This window comes from Prionailurus viverrinus, chromosome X (assembly GCF_022837055.1).
Source record: "Prionailurus viverrinus isolate Anna chromosome X, UM_Priviv_1.0, whole genome shotgun sequence".
In the NCBI taxonomy this organism is placed as follows: Eukaryota; Metazoa; Chordata; class Mammalia; order Carnivora; family Felidae; genus Prionailurus; species Prionailurus viverrinus.
The window spans coordinates 33420464-33440579 of record NC_062579.1 but is presented as its reverse complement, the minus strand read 5'-3'; the positions used below and the strand labels follow the sequence as shown (position 1 = coordinate 33440579).

The 20116-nt window shown below is 40.2% G+C and overlaps 1 protein-coding gene across 8 annotated transcripts in view; it reads left to right on the top strand.

Annotated features, from left to right (window-relative positions):
* CASK (calcium/calmodulin dependent serine protein kinase) overlaps positions 1-20116 on the top strand; it is a 358179-nt gene that overhangs the window by 211925 nt on the left and 126138 nt on the right. For all 8 annotated transcript variants that reach the window (XM_047843622.1, XM_047843615.1, XM_047843620.1 and 5 more), the window contains exons 6-8: positions 7269-7371; positions 14267-14442; positions 19181-19303. In XM_047843622.1, coding sequence (XP_047699578.1) covers positions 7269-7371; positions 14267-14442; positions 19181-19303 — 402 coding nt within the window. The remainder of the gene's footprint in view (positions 1-7268; positions 7372-14266; positions 14443-19180; positions 19304-20116) is intronic.

The window sequence follows — 20116 nt, the reverse complement described above, 5'->3', positions numbered from 1 at the left end:
AGAAGGAAGAAGATTACTGTGTTGGTCGGGCAAGAATTTCATGTGTGTGCAGTTAAAAAAAAAAAAAGTAATATTACACTTGCTATCTTAACAATTTTTAAACATACAATCCAATACTGTTAAGTATATTTATATTGTTGTACAGCAGATCTCTGGAACTTTTCATCATGCAAAACTGAAACTCTGTCATCACTAAATACTAATTCCCTTTCCCTGCCCTTGGCAATTACTTTTCTATTTTATATGATTTTCACTAATATAGATCATTCATTTGAGTGAAATGATTGTATTTCATTCTTTTATGACTGGCTTTTTTCGTTTAGCATAATATTCTCGAGGTTCCCCCATGTCATAGCATGTGACAGGACCGCCTTCTTTCTCAAGCTGAGTAATGTTCCATTGCATGTGTGTATCTCTCGCATTTTCTTTATCCATGCATCTGTCAGTGGACATTTGAGTTGCTTCCACCTCTTGGCTATTGTGAATAAAGCTTCAGTAAGCGTGGCTATGCAAATATATTTTGGCAGAATTTTTTTTATGACTTAAATAGGTGTTTATCTATTAGCATTCTATTTCACTAAATCTAGCATAAATCTTTTTATATTATACTAGCAACCTTTCCACACCTAAGCCTCCCATTTCAAAATACTAACCCTGTTTTCATCTTCAGTGCCCTGGTGGCCCTACTATGACCAGATTTCAGTGCACATACGGTCCCCAACTTACAGTGGTTCAACTTCAGATTTTTCGGCTTTGCAGTGGTGCAAAAACCATGTGTGCTCAGCAGAAACCGCACTTCAAATTTTGATCTTTTCCCAGGCAAGCGATATGTGGCGCCAGCAGTGTTGCCGGCAGTGGCGGTGAGCTGCAGCTCCTGGTTGGCCATACTGTCTCGAGACTCAACAACCGATACGCTTACAACCATTGTATACCCATGCAAGCATTCTCTTTTTCGCTTTGGATATAGTATTCAATAAATTACATGAGATATTTAGCACACTGTTATAAAATATGCTTTGTGATAGATGAGTTTGCCCAACTAGAGGCTAACGTAAGCGTTCTGAGCATGTTTAAAGTAGGCTAGGCTAAACTATGGGATTTGGGAGATTAGGTGTATTAAATGCCATTTTCAACTTATGATATATTCTTTTCTTTTAATGTTTATTTTTGAGAGAGAGAGACAGAGACAGACAAAGTGTGAGTGGGGGAGGGGCAGAGAGAGAGGGAGGCACAAAATCTGAAGCAGGATCTGGGCTCCAAGCTGTCATCACAGAGCCCGGCGCGAACCCACGAACCGTGAGATCATGACCTGAGCTGAAGTTGAATGCCCATCCGACCAAGTCAACCCAGGCACCTCTCAACTTAATGATATTTTCAACTTATGATGGGTTTATAAGGACATAACCCCATTGTATATTGAGGAAGATCTGTAATCTTTTTCTAGTTCTTCCTTTACATGAGCTTTTTCCTATTCATTCTGAGCTTTCTACTTTCTGTCTCTGTTTCTTCTTCCTCCTTTGTTGGTATCTTAGCCTGTTATTTATATATAGAAAGCATAAGTAAATGGATACATTTGTCTGGTACCATCTATCACTGATTACCACCATCTTCTCTTTATCTAAGTCCCAACCCTGGTTAAGTTCAGCCCACCACCTACTCCAGACCTGAACCTTGCTGGTTAACATGAAGACTACTAGGTACAAACACACAGTCGTGTTGATGGGTCTCTCTTCACGTTCATGACCACAAACCTCAAGTGGGCTCCTGTGTTGCCACCAGTCCTGCTGTATTTCCTTAGTGTGGTGGTTCTCGGAACATGGCTTCCAGACCAGTAGCATCAACATCACTCAAGAACTCATTAGAAATGCATGTTCTTGACCTCACCCCAGACCTTATGAATCCATAACTCTGGGCATGGAAGCCAGCAAAGCTGTGTGATTCTGATGCTGACGTTTGACAACCGTTGCCTCAGTCAGTTCATTCTCCTGTTCTTTGAAAGTACTTTTTCATACCTTCCCTCTTCTCAAAGTGCCAACAACCCCCTCTCCTGCCCCAGTCCTGCCCAATGATCACTTTTATTTCAAAGTAAATAGAAAACAGAAGTACAGTACTCAGAGAACTTCCTCATCTTCCTACATGCCCATCTGCTTGCATCTACAGGTGCTCCCGGACCCTGGCTTCTTCACTGGTGCAGGGGCCAACCCCTCTCCCTACTTGCACACTACAAGTCCCTTCTTTCTTCTGGGGTCATTTTTTTCCCCTCCACAGTACCTTTCCCATCAGCATACAAATGTCTCTCTCTCAAAGACCAAACAAAAACAAACCTCCCTGAAAATCTGCTACTGCTATGGAGCCAGCTATCGGATATATTATTATGTGAAAGTTTTGATACTTTTATGTATTTTCTTATTTTCAAAAAAGATAACAATGGAAGGATAAACAAAAAACTAGTGCAGATACTTAGCAAAAGAGGAAGGAGAGATTAAGGGGAAGGACAAGGTACAAAAGCTAGACCTCTCTGAATGGAACTTGTTTACAGTTTTGATTTTGGAATGATGTACATGTTTTATATAATTACAACACCAAATCAAGTCAAATGTAGTCAAACAACTTGACCTCATTGTATAACACACTGAAAACATAACCACAAGGAGAATTCTTTTAAGTGACTTTAAAATAGGGATGGGGGGTGGGGAGGGCCTGGGTGGCTCAGTAGGTTGAGCATCCAACTCTTGATTTTGGCTCAGGTCATGATCTCACAGTTTGTGAAATTGATCCCTCCATGAGGCTCTGTGCTGACAGCATGGAGCCTGCTTGCGATTCTGTCTCTCTCTCTCTCTCTCTCTCCCTCTCTCTCTCTCTCTCTCTCTCTCTCTCTCTTCCCCCCTCCCCCCCCCACCCCTCCCCTGCTAGCTCTCTTGTGCTCTCTACCTCAAAGTAAATAAATAATTTTTAAATAAAATAGGATGGGGTTTTTCTTTACAAAATTTTAGACTTAGAGAAAAGTTCCAACAGTAATACAAAGAATTCCCATCACCTTTCACTCACATTCCCCATGTTAACATTTTTCTATATTTATTTTGTCTTTCTTAATATTTCACTCTTCTTTGTCCATCTATATAGTTCCTAAAAATAAGAAACTCTCTGAATAGCCACAGTAAAATGATCAAAATCAGGGAATTTATGTTGAAAGGATATTATTCTGTAATCTACAGACTTGGCCCCAATTTCATCAAGCCGTTCTAATGTCCTTTATGGCAAAAATACAAACAAGATTATATATCGCATTTTGGCTGTTAAATCTCTTCACTCTCCTTTGATCACTTTGATCCCTTTGATCTGAAACAATATTTGAAGAATATAGGCCCGGTACGTTCTAGAATGCCCCTCAGTTTGGGTCAGTCTGGTATTTCCTCATGATTTGACACAGTTAGGATCTTTGGCACAAATACCATACAGCCATGTTGCTGAGTGCTTGTCAGTGAAGGAAGCACAATGCTCTTAATTAGTCCCACTACTAGCAATAGTAACTTTGAAACTTTTTTTTTAAGTTTATTTATTTAGAGAGAGAGAGCACACGCAGGGGAGGAACAGAGAAGGAGCGAGAGACAGAATGCCAAGCAGGCTCTGAACTTTCAGCACAGAACCCTACGTGGGGCTTGAACCCACGAACCATGAGATCATGACCTGGGCCAGAGTCAAGAGTCAGACACTCAACTGACTGAGCCACCGAGGCACCCCAATAGTAACTTTGATAATAGTATCTTTCAGGTTGCTCCCCTGTAAAATTACTCTTTTACATTTTGTAATTAATAAAGTATCCTGTGGGGAGCTACTCTGAGATTCTACAAATACCCTGTCACTCTTCAAACTTTTACCCACTAGTAACTACCTTTTGATGGTTCTTGCTTCAATCAGTAATCGTGATGATAACTGCCAAATGGTGATTTCTCATGCTAGAATTTCTTCTACATTTATTAATTGGTTTTCTACTCACATGACAGTTTTTCCTTCTCTCTCTTCATTTACTTATTACTTACATCAGAGACTCATGAATTCTTACTTTATTCAATAGCAAAACAGTATTTTGATTGCACATCCCAGGTAGGATATGGCATAAGGACAAAAAGAACCACAAAGAAATCGTGAACAGCATATGGTGGTTTTGTTGTTACTGGCAATGTAGGTACTTTTATACACACACCCTAGGGGATAACGCAGATGAGTAATTATGTTAATGTCATTAGGTACCAATGTTACTTGACAAAATCAAAGAAATCAAGTAACAACACTATTGAAAGAAACCCTATGTAGCAGTATGAATTTATTTTTCTTCTAAAAAATACAGATTTTTTAGCTCTGTCCACTGAAAAGGCAAAGCAGGGATAACCCAGAAGTAATAATATACCTAATACCCATATTGTGAATTTATTTATTTTTTTTTTCAACATTTATTTATTTTTGGGACAGAGAGAGACAGAGCATGAACGGGGAAGGGGCAAAGAGAGAGGGAGACACAGAACCGGAAACAGGCTCCAGGCTCCGAGCCATCAGCCCAGAGCCCGACGCGGGGCTCGAACTCACGGACCGCGAGATCGTGACCTGGCTGAAGTCGGACGCTTAACCGACTGCGCCACCCAGGCGCCCCCATATTGTGAATTTAAATACCATTTCCCACTACACAGAAATGGGGCTACTTGGAGAAATGACTGGTTCCAAATCTGGGGCAAGAAATGAATAAGGCAAACCTCAAACATCTTGTGCCTGAAAGCAAGAAAGTTCTCAGACTTCTAGAGTCTTAAAAAAGGGCATAAGAGCTGACTCCTGCTGGCTAAAAATGGGACAATTTGTACATTAATGATTATAATTGATTAAAATGCATCAATATATAAAAACCTATAAATTCATAACAATACAACAACGACAAAAAAAACCTTCATTGGTCACCTTTGGAAGTTGCCTGGCAACCAACTTGTTATTCTGGAAATCATTCGTAGCAGCTTTATTCATAATATCCCCAAACTAGAAACAGCCCAAATGTCCATCAACAGGAGAATGGACAGACTGTTGTATATTCATACAAGGGTATTCACTCTGCCGTAAAAGAGAGGAACCACTGATCACAGCAAAATGGATAAGTCTCACAAACATGCTTAGTGAGAGAAGCCTTACACGAAAGAGTCCATAGTATATGGCTTTGTGTATAATACGCAGTTCTAGTACAAGCAAAACAAAGTTGTGAAAATTATTAGAACAGTGGTTTGCACTGGGGACATAGCAGCAGAGATTAAATGGAAAGGTGATGAAGGAGGTTTCTGGGATGATGATAACATCATGATAGAGATATGGGTTACACAGTTCTGTGCAAGGTGTCGAAGGTACTCTAAGAGTTGTGCATTTCCCAGCATGTAAATTTTACCTTAAACATCATTTTAAATATTAAACTTGAATGGCATGTGTGCTGAATTTTAGTGAAAACATGGGTTGATGGTTAGAGGAATGAGTAGATACTTGATAAAGCAAATGTTCATTGTAGAATCTATGTGTAAATATCTACAGTAAATATGCTATTTACTATACAGGTCTTTCAATTTTCTCTGTGCTTGATAGTCTTCATAACAAAACATAGGGGAAAACTTCCATTTTGGAACCCCTAATTATGGAGCTAGGCATTATTGGCTGCTAAAATCATTGAAATAAAAGTCAATGGTGAACTTCGTAATGATGGATTGAGGCAGACAACACCCGAATCCAGAGATCAATCCTGTTGCTAAAAGTAGGACCACCAGACATTATGTTCTTCCTGATGTGTTACAAAAAACTGAAGTATTAGTGCAAAAAAACTAAAATTGAATGTGAGTCTAATCAAGCTCCTAGGTCTAACTACCAGTTTACAGAGAACACGGGAACATATTAAAGGACACTATGTAGGTGTTAATTAGCCAAGTCCAGATTCTAGGAGATTCCATGAGGGTATTTACCCAGTATCTTAACGAACCAATGGCATGAACATTTTTTAAAAAGGTTAGAAGGGGGATATGGTGTAGAGTCAGAGGGACTTAAGACCTATAGCCATCAAATGCAACGTATGGACCTTAAAAACCAGGGACGCCCAGGTGCCTGACTCAGTTGAGTGTCTGACTTCAGCTCAAGTCATGATCTCACGGTTTGTGGGTTCGAGCCGTGCCTTGAGCTCTGTGCTGACAACTCAGAGCCTGGAGCATGCTTCTGATTCTGTGTCTCCCTCTCTCTCTGCCTCTCTCTCTCAAAAATAAATTAAGATTAAAAAATTTTTGAAATAAAGGCATGAAATCTGGCTCTACTTACTTAGAGATGAAATGAATAAAGAAAAGCAAGAGGATAGTGGGAGGGTGGACAAAGGAAGAGCCATCAGCATCCCCTAAGGACCAAAAAGAGTGGCTCTGTAGGTAAAGTCAGAAGTTTCAAGAAACATTTTGGGGTGCCTGGGTGGCTCAATTGGTTAAGCGTCCGACTCGTGATTTCGGCTCAGGTCATGATCTCATGGTTCATGGGATCAGGCCCTCTATCAGGCTTTGCACTGACAGCGCAGAGCCTGCTTTGGGAATCTCTCTCCCTCTCTTTCTGCCCCTCCCCTGCACACATGTACACATGCTCACTCCCTCGCTCTCTCTTTCTCTCTCTCTCCCTGAATAAATAAATAAACATTTAAAAAACATCTCATCAAGAGGTATAAAAAACATTTTTCCTTAGGGGTGCCTGGGTGCATCAGACTCTTGGTTTCAGCTCTGGTCATGAATCTCATGGTTTGTGAGTTCAAGCCCCACATTGGGAGGACACACAGCCTGCTTGGGATTCTCTCTCTGTCCCTTTCCCACTCACACTGTCTCTGTCTCTCTCAAAATAAATAAATAAACTTAAAAAAAAAAAGACAAAAACATTTTCCCTTAAACAAATGTAGACCATCACTCAAAGGAAGAGAATATCGCATGAAAAGGTAGAAAATATGTCTTCCTTACTTGAACACACTTGCTTCCTCAGTAATTCTTAGCATCGTACCCTAATCTTAGAAGCAAATAATCCCTGAAAAACATTGGATACAACAGGTAAGTGTTTGGAGAAACCAGCCAGAAGTGAGGATAGAAAAAATAATTTAAGCATCCAAAATATGTCCAGGAGTTTTTAATGTATTATTATATGGTCATGTTATTTGGTGTTGTGTAAATTGAATTGTTAATCTTCAGCTAATCCTTATCTTTGGTTTGTTGTTTGTCTATTTTTCTTTCCAGCCCCACTGTGTTCTCCTCGCCTCAAAGGAAAACTCGGCACCTGTTAAACTTGGGGGCTTTGGGGTAGCTATTCAATTAGGGGAGTCTGGACTTGTAGCTGGAGGTAAGAACACGTTTTTAAAAACTTCCTTCAAAATCTGGTCACTTTCAGGCTGGTGTAAAACTTTCAAACTAAATATTAGCCCATCAGTGTTTCATACCCATTATGCCCCCCCCCAAAAGTGCCATCATATGATTTTGAACCTTTAGAATAGACTGTGCTTTTACTCTTTGTATTCCCACCGCTTGGCAGAGAAGTGAGCCTATACATACAGAGATTAAAACATTGTTGGAATAAGGTGATATATGGGGCAAAGTGACTTCTAAAGTTGAACTGGCCAGGGGCACCTGGCTGGCTCAGTTAGTAGAACATGTGACTCCTGATCTTGGGGTTGTGAGTGCAAGTCCCACATTGGACATAGAGCGTACTTAAAAAATAAAGTTGAACTGGCCAAGTGAAGTCCATTCTAAAACATGTGGATTAACCACTTTCAGGTTTACATCAAAGGCTAATGTTTAATTTCATACTGTTTTCCTCTTTTTATTTGTGAAAGTGTCCTGCTCAAGCTATCAATCTGCATATTTGGGAAGAGCAAGCAGATGTGAATGCAGACTGATTTTATTATTAGCCAAAGCAAAACATAATTAGAAAATTCCCATGCCAGAAAAAAATAGCAGAAAGGTTAAAAATAGACATTTTCTCCACTAGTGTACAGAGGTGGATGCTAATTCCAGATTCAAGAATTTGGATTTTTATTTATTCCTTTCAATAGACTTTAGCTCAGAATGCTGCCTTGGTTTTAGTTCTGTCCCTTGGTTTTGCAAATGACGTAGTTCTCCATTCTGTAAATTATCAATTATGTAGTCCGTGCCTTCGATTTGCTGTCTCCTGATACTGCCAGCCTTCACAAAGACGAAAAATATGAAAAAAAAATATCAAAGGAAATTTTTTGAACCTATCATCTTTCATGAACGCTTATATTAAATTCAAATACCTAACAAATAATAAATATCAAAACTTTAATTTGTTACATAGGATATTTCATTTAATTTAAGACACCATTACTAACACATCAAAGCAGTGTTAACAGACCATCTTTTGAAAAATGAGCCAGGAGTCATAGTTGTATTCTTTAAATTGTTATTTCATCACATAGCCCTCTAAAATTAAATTGTGTTTAAGGGAGGACAGCGCCCAGGTGACTCGGTCAGTTAAGTGTCGAACTCTTGATCTCAGTCACAGTTCGTGAGTTCAGGTCCCTGCATCTGCCTGGTCACTGACAGTGCAGAGCCTGCTTGGGATTCTCTTTCCCTCTCTCTCCCTCTCCCCCTCTCTCTGTCTGCCCCCTGCTTGCTCTCTCTCTTTCAAAACAAATAAATAAACTTAATAAAAATTATGTTTAGGGGCACCTAGGTGGCTCAGTCAGTTAAGCATCTGACTTTGGCTCAAGTCATGATCTCACGGCTTGGGAGTTCGAGCCCCCCGTTTGGCTCTGTGCTACCAGCTCAGAGCCTGGAGCCTGCTTCAGATTCTCTGCCTCCCCCTCTCTCTGACCCTTCCCCACTCACACTCTGTCCCTCTCTCTCTCTCAAAAAAAATTAAACATTCAAAATAAAATTATGTTTATGGGGCACCTGAGTGTCTCAGTCAGTTAAGCATCCGACTCTTGATCTCAGCTCGGGTCTTGATCTCAGGGTCGTGAGTTCAAGCCTCATGTTGGGCTCCACACTAAGCATGGATCATACTTAAAAAAACAACTAAAAATAAATTTAAAAATAAAATTAAATTATGTTTACATTTTCTTCTAGTTTTACATTCTCTTCCAGCTAATCATTTCCAACAATGTGAAAAATTGCAACAAGTATAGTTTTAAAAACTGATTTTTTTCTCCTAATTCAGAACTTGCTTCTGTGATTAGAAGGACTGACCTTAGGATCAGATAGGAACACATCATTTAATTGTAGAATCATTGAATCTCAGAATGCCAAGGGCCTTAACTTCTCCAGTCTTGTAACCAATGATTGCCTTCTCTCATAAAATTCCCAGCAAAAGGCTGAGCTCTAGTTTAATTCCTCAGCTGGCAAAGAATTCACTATGATCTGGGCCCATATTTCCGTTTTTGGAAAGCTTACATACTGAAACATTAATCTTTGCATAGAACAGAAATCCATCTTTCCATCATTTCCACCCAGTGGTGCTACTTCTGACTTGCGGGGCCATGCACACCAATTTTAATCCTTCCACATCACAGCCATTCAGATGGTTAAAGACAGTGATCGTGTGCCCCAAAGTCTGATCCAGATTAACTTGCCTAGGTTAATTTAGCCATTCCTTATATGAGAATCTCCTCGCTGGAGCCAAGACTGAGCACAATGACAGGTGCAGTCCAGCAGCACTTGGGGCTGTTGCTTTTGCTGCGGGTCTTACATTTCTATCAGGCTTACCAAATTGCATTAGCTTCTTGGACAGCCACGTAACACCACTGGCTCATATTGATTTTGCAATCAACTGCAACTCCCAAGTTGGTTTTAAACAAATGTTGCTATTAAACTACCTCTCTTAAATCTGGTATTTGTACAGATCATCCCTGTGGAAAGACTACACAATTATAACAAATAAATTCTGATGATTACATACCCACAGTTGATGAGATGAAATGAAATGACACAAAGTCCTTTTTATATGTTCTGTATGGGCCACGTATAATGACTTTGTTTTTCTTTATCTGGGGTGTCCTATTAGTATTCAAAGCATCAGCTTCGTATTTTACTGTGCATCTTTATTGAAGGGGAAAAACAGACTCATTACACTTACCTAGACATTTTCTACATGTTAATCTACTTTCTTAAAGTCCATGAACTTTTCCCCTAAATTGTATATATTTTTTTCTTAATGCTTATTTATATTTGAGAGAGACAGAAAGACTGAGTGTTCGTGGAGGAGGGGCAGAGAGCGAGGGAGACACAGAATCTGAAGCAGGCTCCAGGCTCTCAGCTGTCAGCACAGAGCCCGATGCAGGGCTCGAACCCACGAACTTCAAGATCATGACCTGTGCCGAAGTTGGATGCTTAACCTACTGAGCCACCCAGGCGCCCCTAAATTGTACATTTTTAAAGCTGATTTTGAACCTATGGTGTGTCAGTTTGCAAAATTTATTTTTCTCGGTGATTCTAGAATTAAAATCTTTCTGATGGTCAAAATGTCATTTCTTAGCATACCTTATCCTTCCAGTCTTGAAATAACTACTTCACGCATTATAGTGTCTTTAAATATAACATATGTAGACAAAAGATACCCTCTTGTAGAAAGCTTTCTTACTGTTTAAGGTGTTTTTGAAACTATGCTACTGTTAGCTTGTTTGCTAATACTTAACAGCTATTCCCCTGTCAGTTGGAATCTTTGATTACTCAGTCCTCCAAATAGAAAAGAATTCTCTCCTTTATATATTCCATAGAGTAGAAACCACTTACATGTATTCACATTTAACCTGTCTGAAATCCTGCTATTTGGAAAACTTACTTATCCAGAAGATAACTAGGAACCTACAGAGCAATTATTTTTGCAGCAAGACGTTTCTTGACCTTAATACCTATTCATGGTCTTCTCAAATGGGCTTCTGAGGACACACTGTCTGAAGCTGGCATGCTGTCATTTTTCATAGTTTTATGGATTCATGTTCCTTCATGCTTTGCACCTGCTACTCCCTGTGATTGGAAGACCTTTTGTCATTTTCAGTATCTACTTAACTCTTACTGCTCCTGAAGGCTGAGAGGCTGAGCTGACAATCATCTCCTCTTAAAAAGCAGGCTAATGTTCACCATCCCAAGTTAGGCAACCCTATTCCTTCTCTTCCATTCCACCATAACTATCTGGGCTACATACCTCCAGGTCATATTTGATGCAGGGATTCGTAATCACATCAAAGACTGAGCTTTGTGAGGACAAGGGGGATCATAGTTTATCCCTCTGGATGTCCACAGCACCTCCCACTGTGTCTAGGACCTAGCAGGCACTTGGGAAATTGTTAGGAAATAAATGAAAATCTGGTTGCTAATCAGTTTCTGGTTAATAGCAGATTTTATGCAACAGATTAGGAGAAGACAAGGCTGGAGTAAGCACAGTAAGAGAAAAGAAATGAAAGCCTGACAGAAAAAGTATATTGAGCAGATACCAAAGGGTAGAAAGCACAGCCCCCATTTAATACTGAAGAACTTGGCCCCTGCATACCCATGAAGTTCCTGAGGGCATTTTCTGTTCTACAGCATACTTCTTTCATTGATACCTGCAGGATAATTCTGAGTCATCAAGAAATGGTTAAATTATGTGCATCATCTTGTGTAAAAGAAGTCCAAAAATTGTAGAAAGACAACCATCCAAAATTATTAAAGTAAAAACGGTTTGAGTGTGTAAAGATTCAAGTCCTAAAGTATTGAATAGGTAGCTATTCAGAACAACTCCTTATCCTGAGCTTCCAGGTAATGAGGTTTTATTATATTATCCCCAAATCTGACCTTTAAATATTTAAATGTATATCTGAACTTTGTCAGATACAGTGACGTGTAATTTGGTTTGGTAATTGACCACAAAATTCTAAGAACAGGAAGTCAAAATCATAAAAATCAAGTGACCACAAAGAAGGAAAAGTCAAGTGATCACAAGCAAGGAGTCCGGGAAGGTTGGTGTGTGTTAAGGGTGAACTCTAGTCCTTTCACCTACCGATCGGCATAAGATACTGTAAAAAACTCATTCCTATATATTCTTTCCCCCATCATCTGTGAGCAAATTCTGGAACCAAAAGACATGTATGTTCCTCAAGAATGAGCGGGGGCACCTGGCATGGCTCAATCAGTTAAACATCCAACTTCAGACCAGGTCATGCTCTCACGGTTCACAAGTTTGAGCCCTGTATCAGTCATGGGTCAGTGGGGAGCCTGCTTGGGATTCTCTCTCTCTCTCTGCCCCCGCCCCATCAAAATTAAATAAATAAACTTTTTTTTAAAAAATGAATGAACATTAAGGGTGCCTGGGTGGCTCAGTCGCTTAAGCGTCTGACTCTTGATTTCAGGTCATGATCTCATGGTTCGTAGGATCGAGTCCCACATCAGGCTCTGTGCTGAAAGAGTGTAGCCTGCTTGGGATCCTCTCTCCCTCTGTCTCTGTGTCTGCCGCTGTCTCTCTTTTTCTTTCTCTCTCTCTCTCTCTCTCTCTCAAAATAAATTTAAAAACATTAAAACAGGGGCACCTGGGTGGCTCAGTCGGTTAACCATCTGACTTGGGCTCAGGTCATGATCTCACGGTTTGTGGGTTCAAGCCTGCATTGGGCTCTGTGCTGATAGCTCAGAGCCTGGAGCCTGCTTCAGATTCTGTGTCTCTCTCTCTCTCTCTCTCTCTCTCTCTCTGCCCCCCCTTGCTTGTGCTCTGTCTCCCTTTCTGTGTCTCAAAAATAAGTAAACATTAAAAAACATATTAAGAAGAATAAATGCTAATTTTCCAGACTGGGGTAGTCTTTCATCCAGGTAAACAGAATCTCCTTTTTGAGTTGCTCAGGCCTTTCTCATGTAGGAAGTGGTGTAGGAGTCAAGTCGAGTTTCAAAACCTCATCCCAGCTGTAAGAAGGTGCTTGACTGAGGCCATGGTGCCAGTACCCTGACTGGTACCTTGATCTCTTGCCCTGCTTTGCCCAGCTCCTGCCATCAGAACAAGGCAAACTGTCCAGCATGTTCATGAAGTAGGAGGCTTAGCTCTCGTTCTTTCAGCTTCTCAGTGTTACCAGAGGAAGCAAAATGAGGCAATATGGAATAAAAATCTTCCCTTCCAACTAGTATAATTTCCACTGGTCTACTGCACATTTTAAGTGAGAATATTTTCATTCTCTGAACCCCGAAGTTAACCTCTTCCATTATGTGGGAAGAAGGGGAACCATAATGACCCACAGCAAAGGTCCTTTTTTTATTATTATTTCTTTAAACCACAGTTCTCAGCTCTAGATAAAGTGTCACGCGGTGTTGAAACTAAAAAATTATCTTGGACTCGATATGATAAGAGAGAAGAGGCAGGGAAAGGAGGAAGGAAAGAAGGCGAAGGCCAGGCCTGCATGCAAGAAGAGTTGCCAAGGCTGGTGGGCACTTCCCCTCCCACAGTAATTTCCCTACAGGGCACAGCTTTTCATTCTGCAGTAGAAGAAAAGACTCATGTAGGAATACTGAGTTAAAAGATGATTACTAGTGTACAAGTAACTGCTATCAGATTCCTTCCTAAAAGCTAGTTTTGATGGGGGTTGGAGAGAAAACTCTTTAAAGAAGATGGAGGCCATGTAGGGCTCCATTCCACGAACCGTGAGATCATGACCTGAGCCAAAATCAAGAATAGGTCACTTAACCAACTGAGCCATCCAGGTGCCCCTGAGCATGTGGCTCTTGATCTTGGGGTTGTGATTTCAAGTCCCACGCTAGGTGTAGAGATTACTTAAAATCTTTTTTTAAAAAACAAAAAAAAAGGGCACCTGGGTGGCTCAGTCAGTTAAGCGTCCGACTTCGGCTCAGGTCATGATCTGACCCACAGTTCGTGGGTTCGAGCCCCGTGCCGGGCTCTGTGCTGACAGCTCGGAGCCTGGAGCCTGCTTTGGAGTCTGTGTCTGTCTGACTCTCTCTCTCTCTCTCTCTCTCTCTCTCTCTCTCTCTCTCCCTCCCTCTCAAAAATAAAAAAGCATCAAAAAATTTAATAAAAGTAAAAAAATAAACAACAACAAAAAAGACAAAATACCTGTCCTGGGCTCGTATTTTCAAGAGGTGATTAAATAATGATTTTCCTTCTGCCTTTTTTGCCCCTTGATTTTATGGAGGTGGAGGTGGTAAGAGAATATTTATATTGTTAAAACTTTTCCTTGAAACTGTTACTGTTCTATTTTCAGTTAAAGCCCGTTTTATGTAAACATTCTTCCTTGTTGTTTGAAACGTAGGACGCGTTGGAACACCTCATTTTATGGCCCCAGAAGTTGTCAAAAGAGAGCCTTATGGAAAACCTGTAGATGTCTGGGGTTGTGGCGTGATCCTTTTTATCCTGCTAAGTGGTTGCTTGCCTTTTTATGGAACCAAGGAAAGATTGTTTGAAGGCATTATTAAAGGAAAATATAAGGTAATATATTATGAATGTTTTATTTTTGTATTGAAATTAAATTATTCCGAAAAATGTGAAGTTGCTATCTGCCTTTGGACTTCCTGATTGTCACGTAGTTACCCAGTCAGAGAAAAGTTCTTTGCTGACATCATTGATCCACTTGCCTTGTCACATAATATAGGCCTCAAGTAAATTTCTGAATCACTATCAGCTGCACTGTCATCTAGGCAGAAGGGAGGAGGAGACTGGCTTCAAAACAACCACGGCCTTGCCCTTCCATTCCCCTCTCCTTGGTGCTGCACCTGAAGTCTATCCCACATGTTTGGAACCCAACCCCATGTTTAGGCTAGAAAACAGGGACCTTAGTCCTCTTTGATACAGAATCCTGTATGTGCAAATCAACAGTTTAGGAGTCTTGGGCCCTCAGATTCAGAAAACCAATGCTTTTCTCACAAATCCATTCTAGCAAAACTGCCCATTTAGCTAGGTCAGAGAAATTGTTTGGTTAGTGCCCTACTTATTTCAAATAAAATTCTAGTTCGGGGAAAGAATTTGGAATGACCCTTGGAATTTACTGTGATAGAATCTGACCTTTTTATTTTACCTCAGGTGAGATGTTTGTGACACACGTGAGCCCAGATTTCAAAAGTACCCATTCTTCCTGGGGTGACCAGACCGCCTATTCAGGCTAATCTTAGAAAATAAACTCATTTGGCCCTTCTTTCCATAATTTGGGGAAAGGGCTTCATTTTTAAAGCTTTTTGCTCAATTTTTAGTGAAAGTGGAAATTTCATCCCAGTGAGTTAGCCATTCTATATTTTATATTTCATATGAGCCTTTATTTGTTTTGCTTTACCACACATCTTGTTCCACGTTATGTAGTGAAGTAGCACTGCTGAAACCCTTGTCATTTACATCCCAGGATAAACCAAAATGCCACTATCACAGCTGCATCTCACAACATAACTTAGAGCCATTTTGGTGGGACTTAAACATTCATATTCTTCTTAGACTCCTGTGGATTAGAAACCACATACATTGTTCCCAGTCTTGTGAATAGCGTGTTATTACTTGCATTATTAAAAAATTAAAAAAATTCATCACTGACATTGTGAGTGGCTATAGCAAAAAGAGCTAAGGAACACTTGAAAATTCATAAGCTAAAGGTTGGTCTCGCTGTCCCAGCTCTTCCATCCATTTGCCCTCTACCATCATGTGTGGCTGACAGAGTCAGATGCTGTGTATGGGAAACATGGGGGAGTGTGTGTCTGGATACCAGATCAGGGCGGCTTATGTTGGGGTTCTTTTTCCGCCCCATACTACTGAAACCTGTACTTTCTATTCAACAGAAGCACTGTTTCATTTTCAGCCATGCCTGGTAACATAAGACCAAACACACGGGTTTGTGTAGTGCCAGACTCCAAAACTGTGAGACCTGTTTTCTTTTCATTGCCTCAGTAATGTTAGAGTTTTATAAAGGACTTCCAGGAAACGGGGGACAAAAGAAATGAAAGGCAAAGTAGCTTCAGAGTGGCAGCCTTGTCCTTTTTTTCTTTTTTTAATATTTTACTTTTGAGAGAGCATGCGCGCAAGTGGGGGTCGGGGCAGAGGATTCGAAGCGGGCTCTGTGCTGACAGCAGCGAGCCCACAGCCTTGTCCTTTTAAACCGTAATTGAAGCCTGTAGAGGTGCAAATGAGTTATGCTTTTAATTTTTAGCCTTGTGTATCATCAGCCTATAAGGGCATGCAGGTTTGCCTCTTGTTTTATTTGGATTAAGGTCTATGCCAAAACTCCGTTAACAGAGAAAGATGTTTTAAGTATAGGTTTTGTTCTGCTTCTCTTAGAGTCAGTTGGCCACTGGGGAATAAAATCAATCCTTCCAAGGTAACTAAATGTCTCAGGAAACTGCTTGTAAGTAATCATCCTCCTCCAATCCCTGGAAATTGTGAGTGGCTGTCAGGAATGCATGGCCCTGGCTTTCTCATTGAATTTTGCCAAGTGAAACCACAGGTACTTAACATATGAAAATAAACACAATTAGCAATGCATCAGCATCATAATACTAATACTAGAAGTAATGATAGCTAACTCACACATAGCACTTAGTATGTGCCTGGAACTGTTGCTAAGCACTCATATTTAACTCATTTTATCCTCACAGTGACTTATGACGTAGATACCGTATAATAAAATCTCCCACCTGCCTTTTGGAGTTATAAGCATTTGCTAATAATAGAATTCTTCCTTTGTGCTAGTTTAGTTGCTAACTTCCTGGTTTCCAAGGCAATGTGCTTCATTCCAGCAGCCTCTGGTATTTGATTTCCTCTATTTTTAAAGCACTGAATAGTTTTTTTGTTTCTTTGTAAGAAATGTGGGCTCTTCACACAGGCCAAAAATTAAATTATTTTAAAACCTCCATTCTTAGTACTATAGTAAGTCAGATGGGCGTGACAGCTATATCATAGTTTCTGTACCTGGAGGTTTGAAGCTTTGATGTTAATAACTTATTTACTCTTTTACTTGGCTAACCTCACCTCTCACTTATATTCATGCCTTTTTTTTTTTTTTAAATACAAAAGCCCCACATTTTCAGCAGCTTTGTTTGAAGTTAGAGATCCATCTCTACCATCAATGATAAAGCTGGTGGGCCTTTCATATGTATATATGTATATGTATGTATACACACACGCACATACATACTGTGCTGTGATTCTGTCAGCATTTATTTTTACATTTTTTTATTGAAAATTTCAAACAAAAGTAGTAGCGGTAAGAGTACAGTGAACTCCCAGCTTCACCACTTAGCAACATATAGCCAATCTGGTTTGATCTGTATTCCACATACTAGCCGATTATTTTGAAGCAAACCTCAAAAAGAGTTTCATCACCCTGGTGGTTCTTAACAGAAGAACTATGAACAAAATCCTTGATCTATAGGGGTGTTTTTCAAGAAAATTTTGATGGCCTCTTTTAAAAACTGTTATAGTTTATAAACTGCTACTGGCCTTAAGCGATTTTAGTTGAACTTTTCTCATTTGCTAGCTTACTTGATCCTTTAAGGTAGATATCTGAGAATACCACTTAACTGGGATATATGCTAACATTTAATTTCAATTAACTTTTTTCTAAAAGACAAAAATATGTTTCTCAAAGTATGAAAAGATGCAGTGTGTCACTGTCTATCATCATGGGTAGCCAGTCGGTACGTCCACAGCTGGTCGAGGCGTCCATGGCTTTAGTTTTCAAATAAGCGAGACTGTTCTGTAGCCCTGTTTTGTTCCCCTTATAAACTCAGCCTCCTAGATTAATTTCAGCTACTCTTCTCAGCCACAGAAAGAGGGAAACCCTGGATTGGACTCCCTCAGAAACAGGATGGGGGAGCATCTACTTCTCAACCTCTACTCACTTGAGAAATCTTACTGCCAGTTGCAGATAACTTCTCAACCCCTTTCCCTGAGGATAAATCATTCCAACCTTAAAGAGCACATCTGCTCCAGGATGGGGAAGAGGGAACAAGGCTAAGCCTCATGCAATCACCTACATTATTTCAAACTGACCAATTGATGACAATTTCAGTAGGATGGCAACAGTAAGGCAGTCACTTTAGTTAAGAGATCTGACAAGCAGAAGTGACTCTTGTTTGGAATTCTGCCTGTTAGAAAAAGAACAAGGAACATCTTTCACTCCCCGTCCACCAGTACGGAACCTCCTAGTAGCCAGAGCGAATTTCAGTGTCAAATGCTAACCCTTGGCCACACTTAGTGATTCCTGTGAACTGTGATGCAAGTCGTGATTTCATTTGGCTTTAAATTGTTAGGGACTTTATTCTCCATCTTTCTCCCTTAGAAGGTGACCTAGGTCTCCTCTCATTCAACCCATGGTATTGCTAGCTCCTGGCACCAGGCATCTTATACAAACTCACCTGGCCAGTTGGCTTCTTGATACTAAATAAGGAATGAGGCCCCACTGGCCTCTCCCCACCTGTCCCCACTTACCTTCCCAGCGGCAAGCCCTAAACGTCCCTTCCCTTTTTCTTCTTCCTGGTCTCGGAAATACTCTTTTTCCCCTGGAGCCACCTTGCTCTTTTCCTCACAGATCCACTTTCTCACAAGCCTTGTATCCTTTGATCAACTCATAGTTTTTATCCATTTGTTTGACTTTAGTCAATTGACCTTGTGGCTGAGTTGTCTCATCTTTCTACAAGAGGGGCAAAAGTAACTTCACGGAAGACAATATGCAAGTGAATGGGTTATTCTCTAGGGCCGATGGTAACAGTATATGTTTTCTAAAATACTGAAATTGATATACAGTGACCAAAATATCCTAGTAGGAACTTTGCATAACTTCACAATTACTGTGGATTCCAGTTTTTCAAGAGAGAAGGTTTTAAAAATTTTTTTGAAGTTTTTAACCTAAAAATTTTAATCCTTTCTAGATCAAAGTATCTAGTCTCTTCAGCTAAGGTAGAAACTGAAGTTGTGAGCATTCTATTCTTCAAGTATTAAAAATATTATAACTTCTGTGACATCAAGAACATACGTAAGGGATGCTTATTGATACGAAACCTCATATACGTAGCAACAGCCACCAAAGACTTGCCTTTGTCCTCTTCCTTAGAAAGCAAACCTATAGAATCAGATTTCTGTTCTTTGAGAATTGTATTCACATTGAAACAGTGTAGGAATGTTACATCAATGGTGAATGTTAACTTCTCCCTGGGCAGTAACTATGCAATTTTCCTTTCCTTCTCTTCAGATGAATCCAAGGCAGTGGAGCCATATCTCTGAAAGTGCCAAAGACCTAGTCCGTCGCATGCTGATGCTGGATCCAGCTGAAAGGATCACCGTTTATGAAGCACTGAATCACCCATGGCTTAAGGTACCTGAGCCCATAGGTGGCCATATACACTTTGTCTGAACCCTTCCAGCAAGAGGAGTATATTGCTCCTCAAGGCAACTCTTCGCATCTTTTTTCTGAGTCCTTTTTTTTTTTTATTCTTTGACTTTTATTCATCTTGTTTGCTGTTCCTGCACAACCTCTGTAAATATCTGACTAGAGGAATATACCATTCTAGTGACATTCCGCTATCAGCGGGATTAGAAGCAGATTTAGGCAGAATGTACCAGGGAGGAAGGCCTGTTGGTTGTCCACCAACACAGGTTCCAAAGATGTGCAGCACGAACAAGTGAAGTAGTACTGTGTTTATGACCAAAAGTTACAATCTTGGGCATAACCATGTGGTTCATAACATTACTTTTACTTCAAGAGATACTAGATATGGATTGACTGTTTTCGGAAAATACTAGCTTTTAAAATTTTATTTATTTATTTATTTTGAGAGAGAGAATCCTAAGCAGACTCCCCGCTGTCAACGCAGAGCCTGATGCGGGGTTCGATCTCAGGAACCGTGAGATCATGACCTGAGTCAGACGCTTTGCCAACCAAGCCACTCAGGTGCCCCGGAAAAAGCTCGATTTTTTTCAATTCTTTCTCTATCCTATCTCACAGATGCATATTAAGGAAACTTGTAACTTGGGACTTTGACGCAAAGCACTATTTAATTAAGACATTATATGGTTCGGTAATTCCAGGAAGTTCTCACCGTACAGGTGAGAAAACAAAGGCTCAGAGAGGTTGAGAATCTTGCCCCAAGTCACAGAAGTTGTCAGTGGTTGAACCAGGATTTTAACT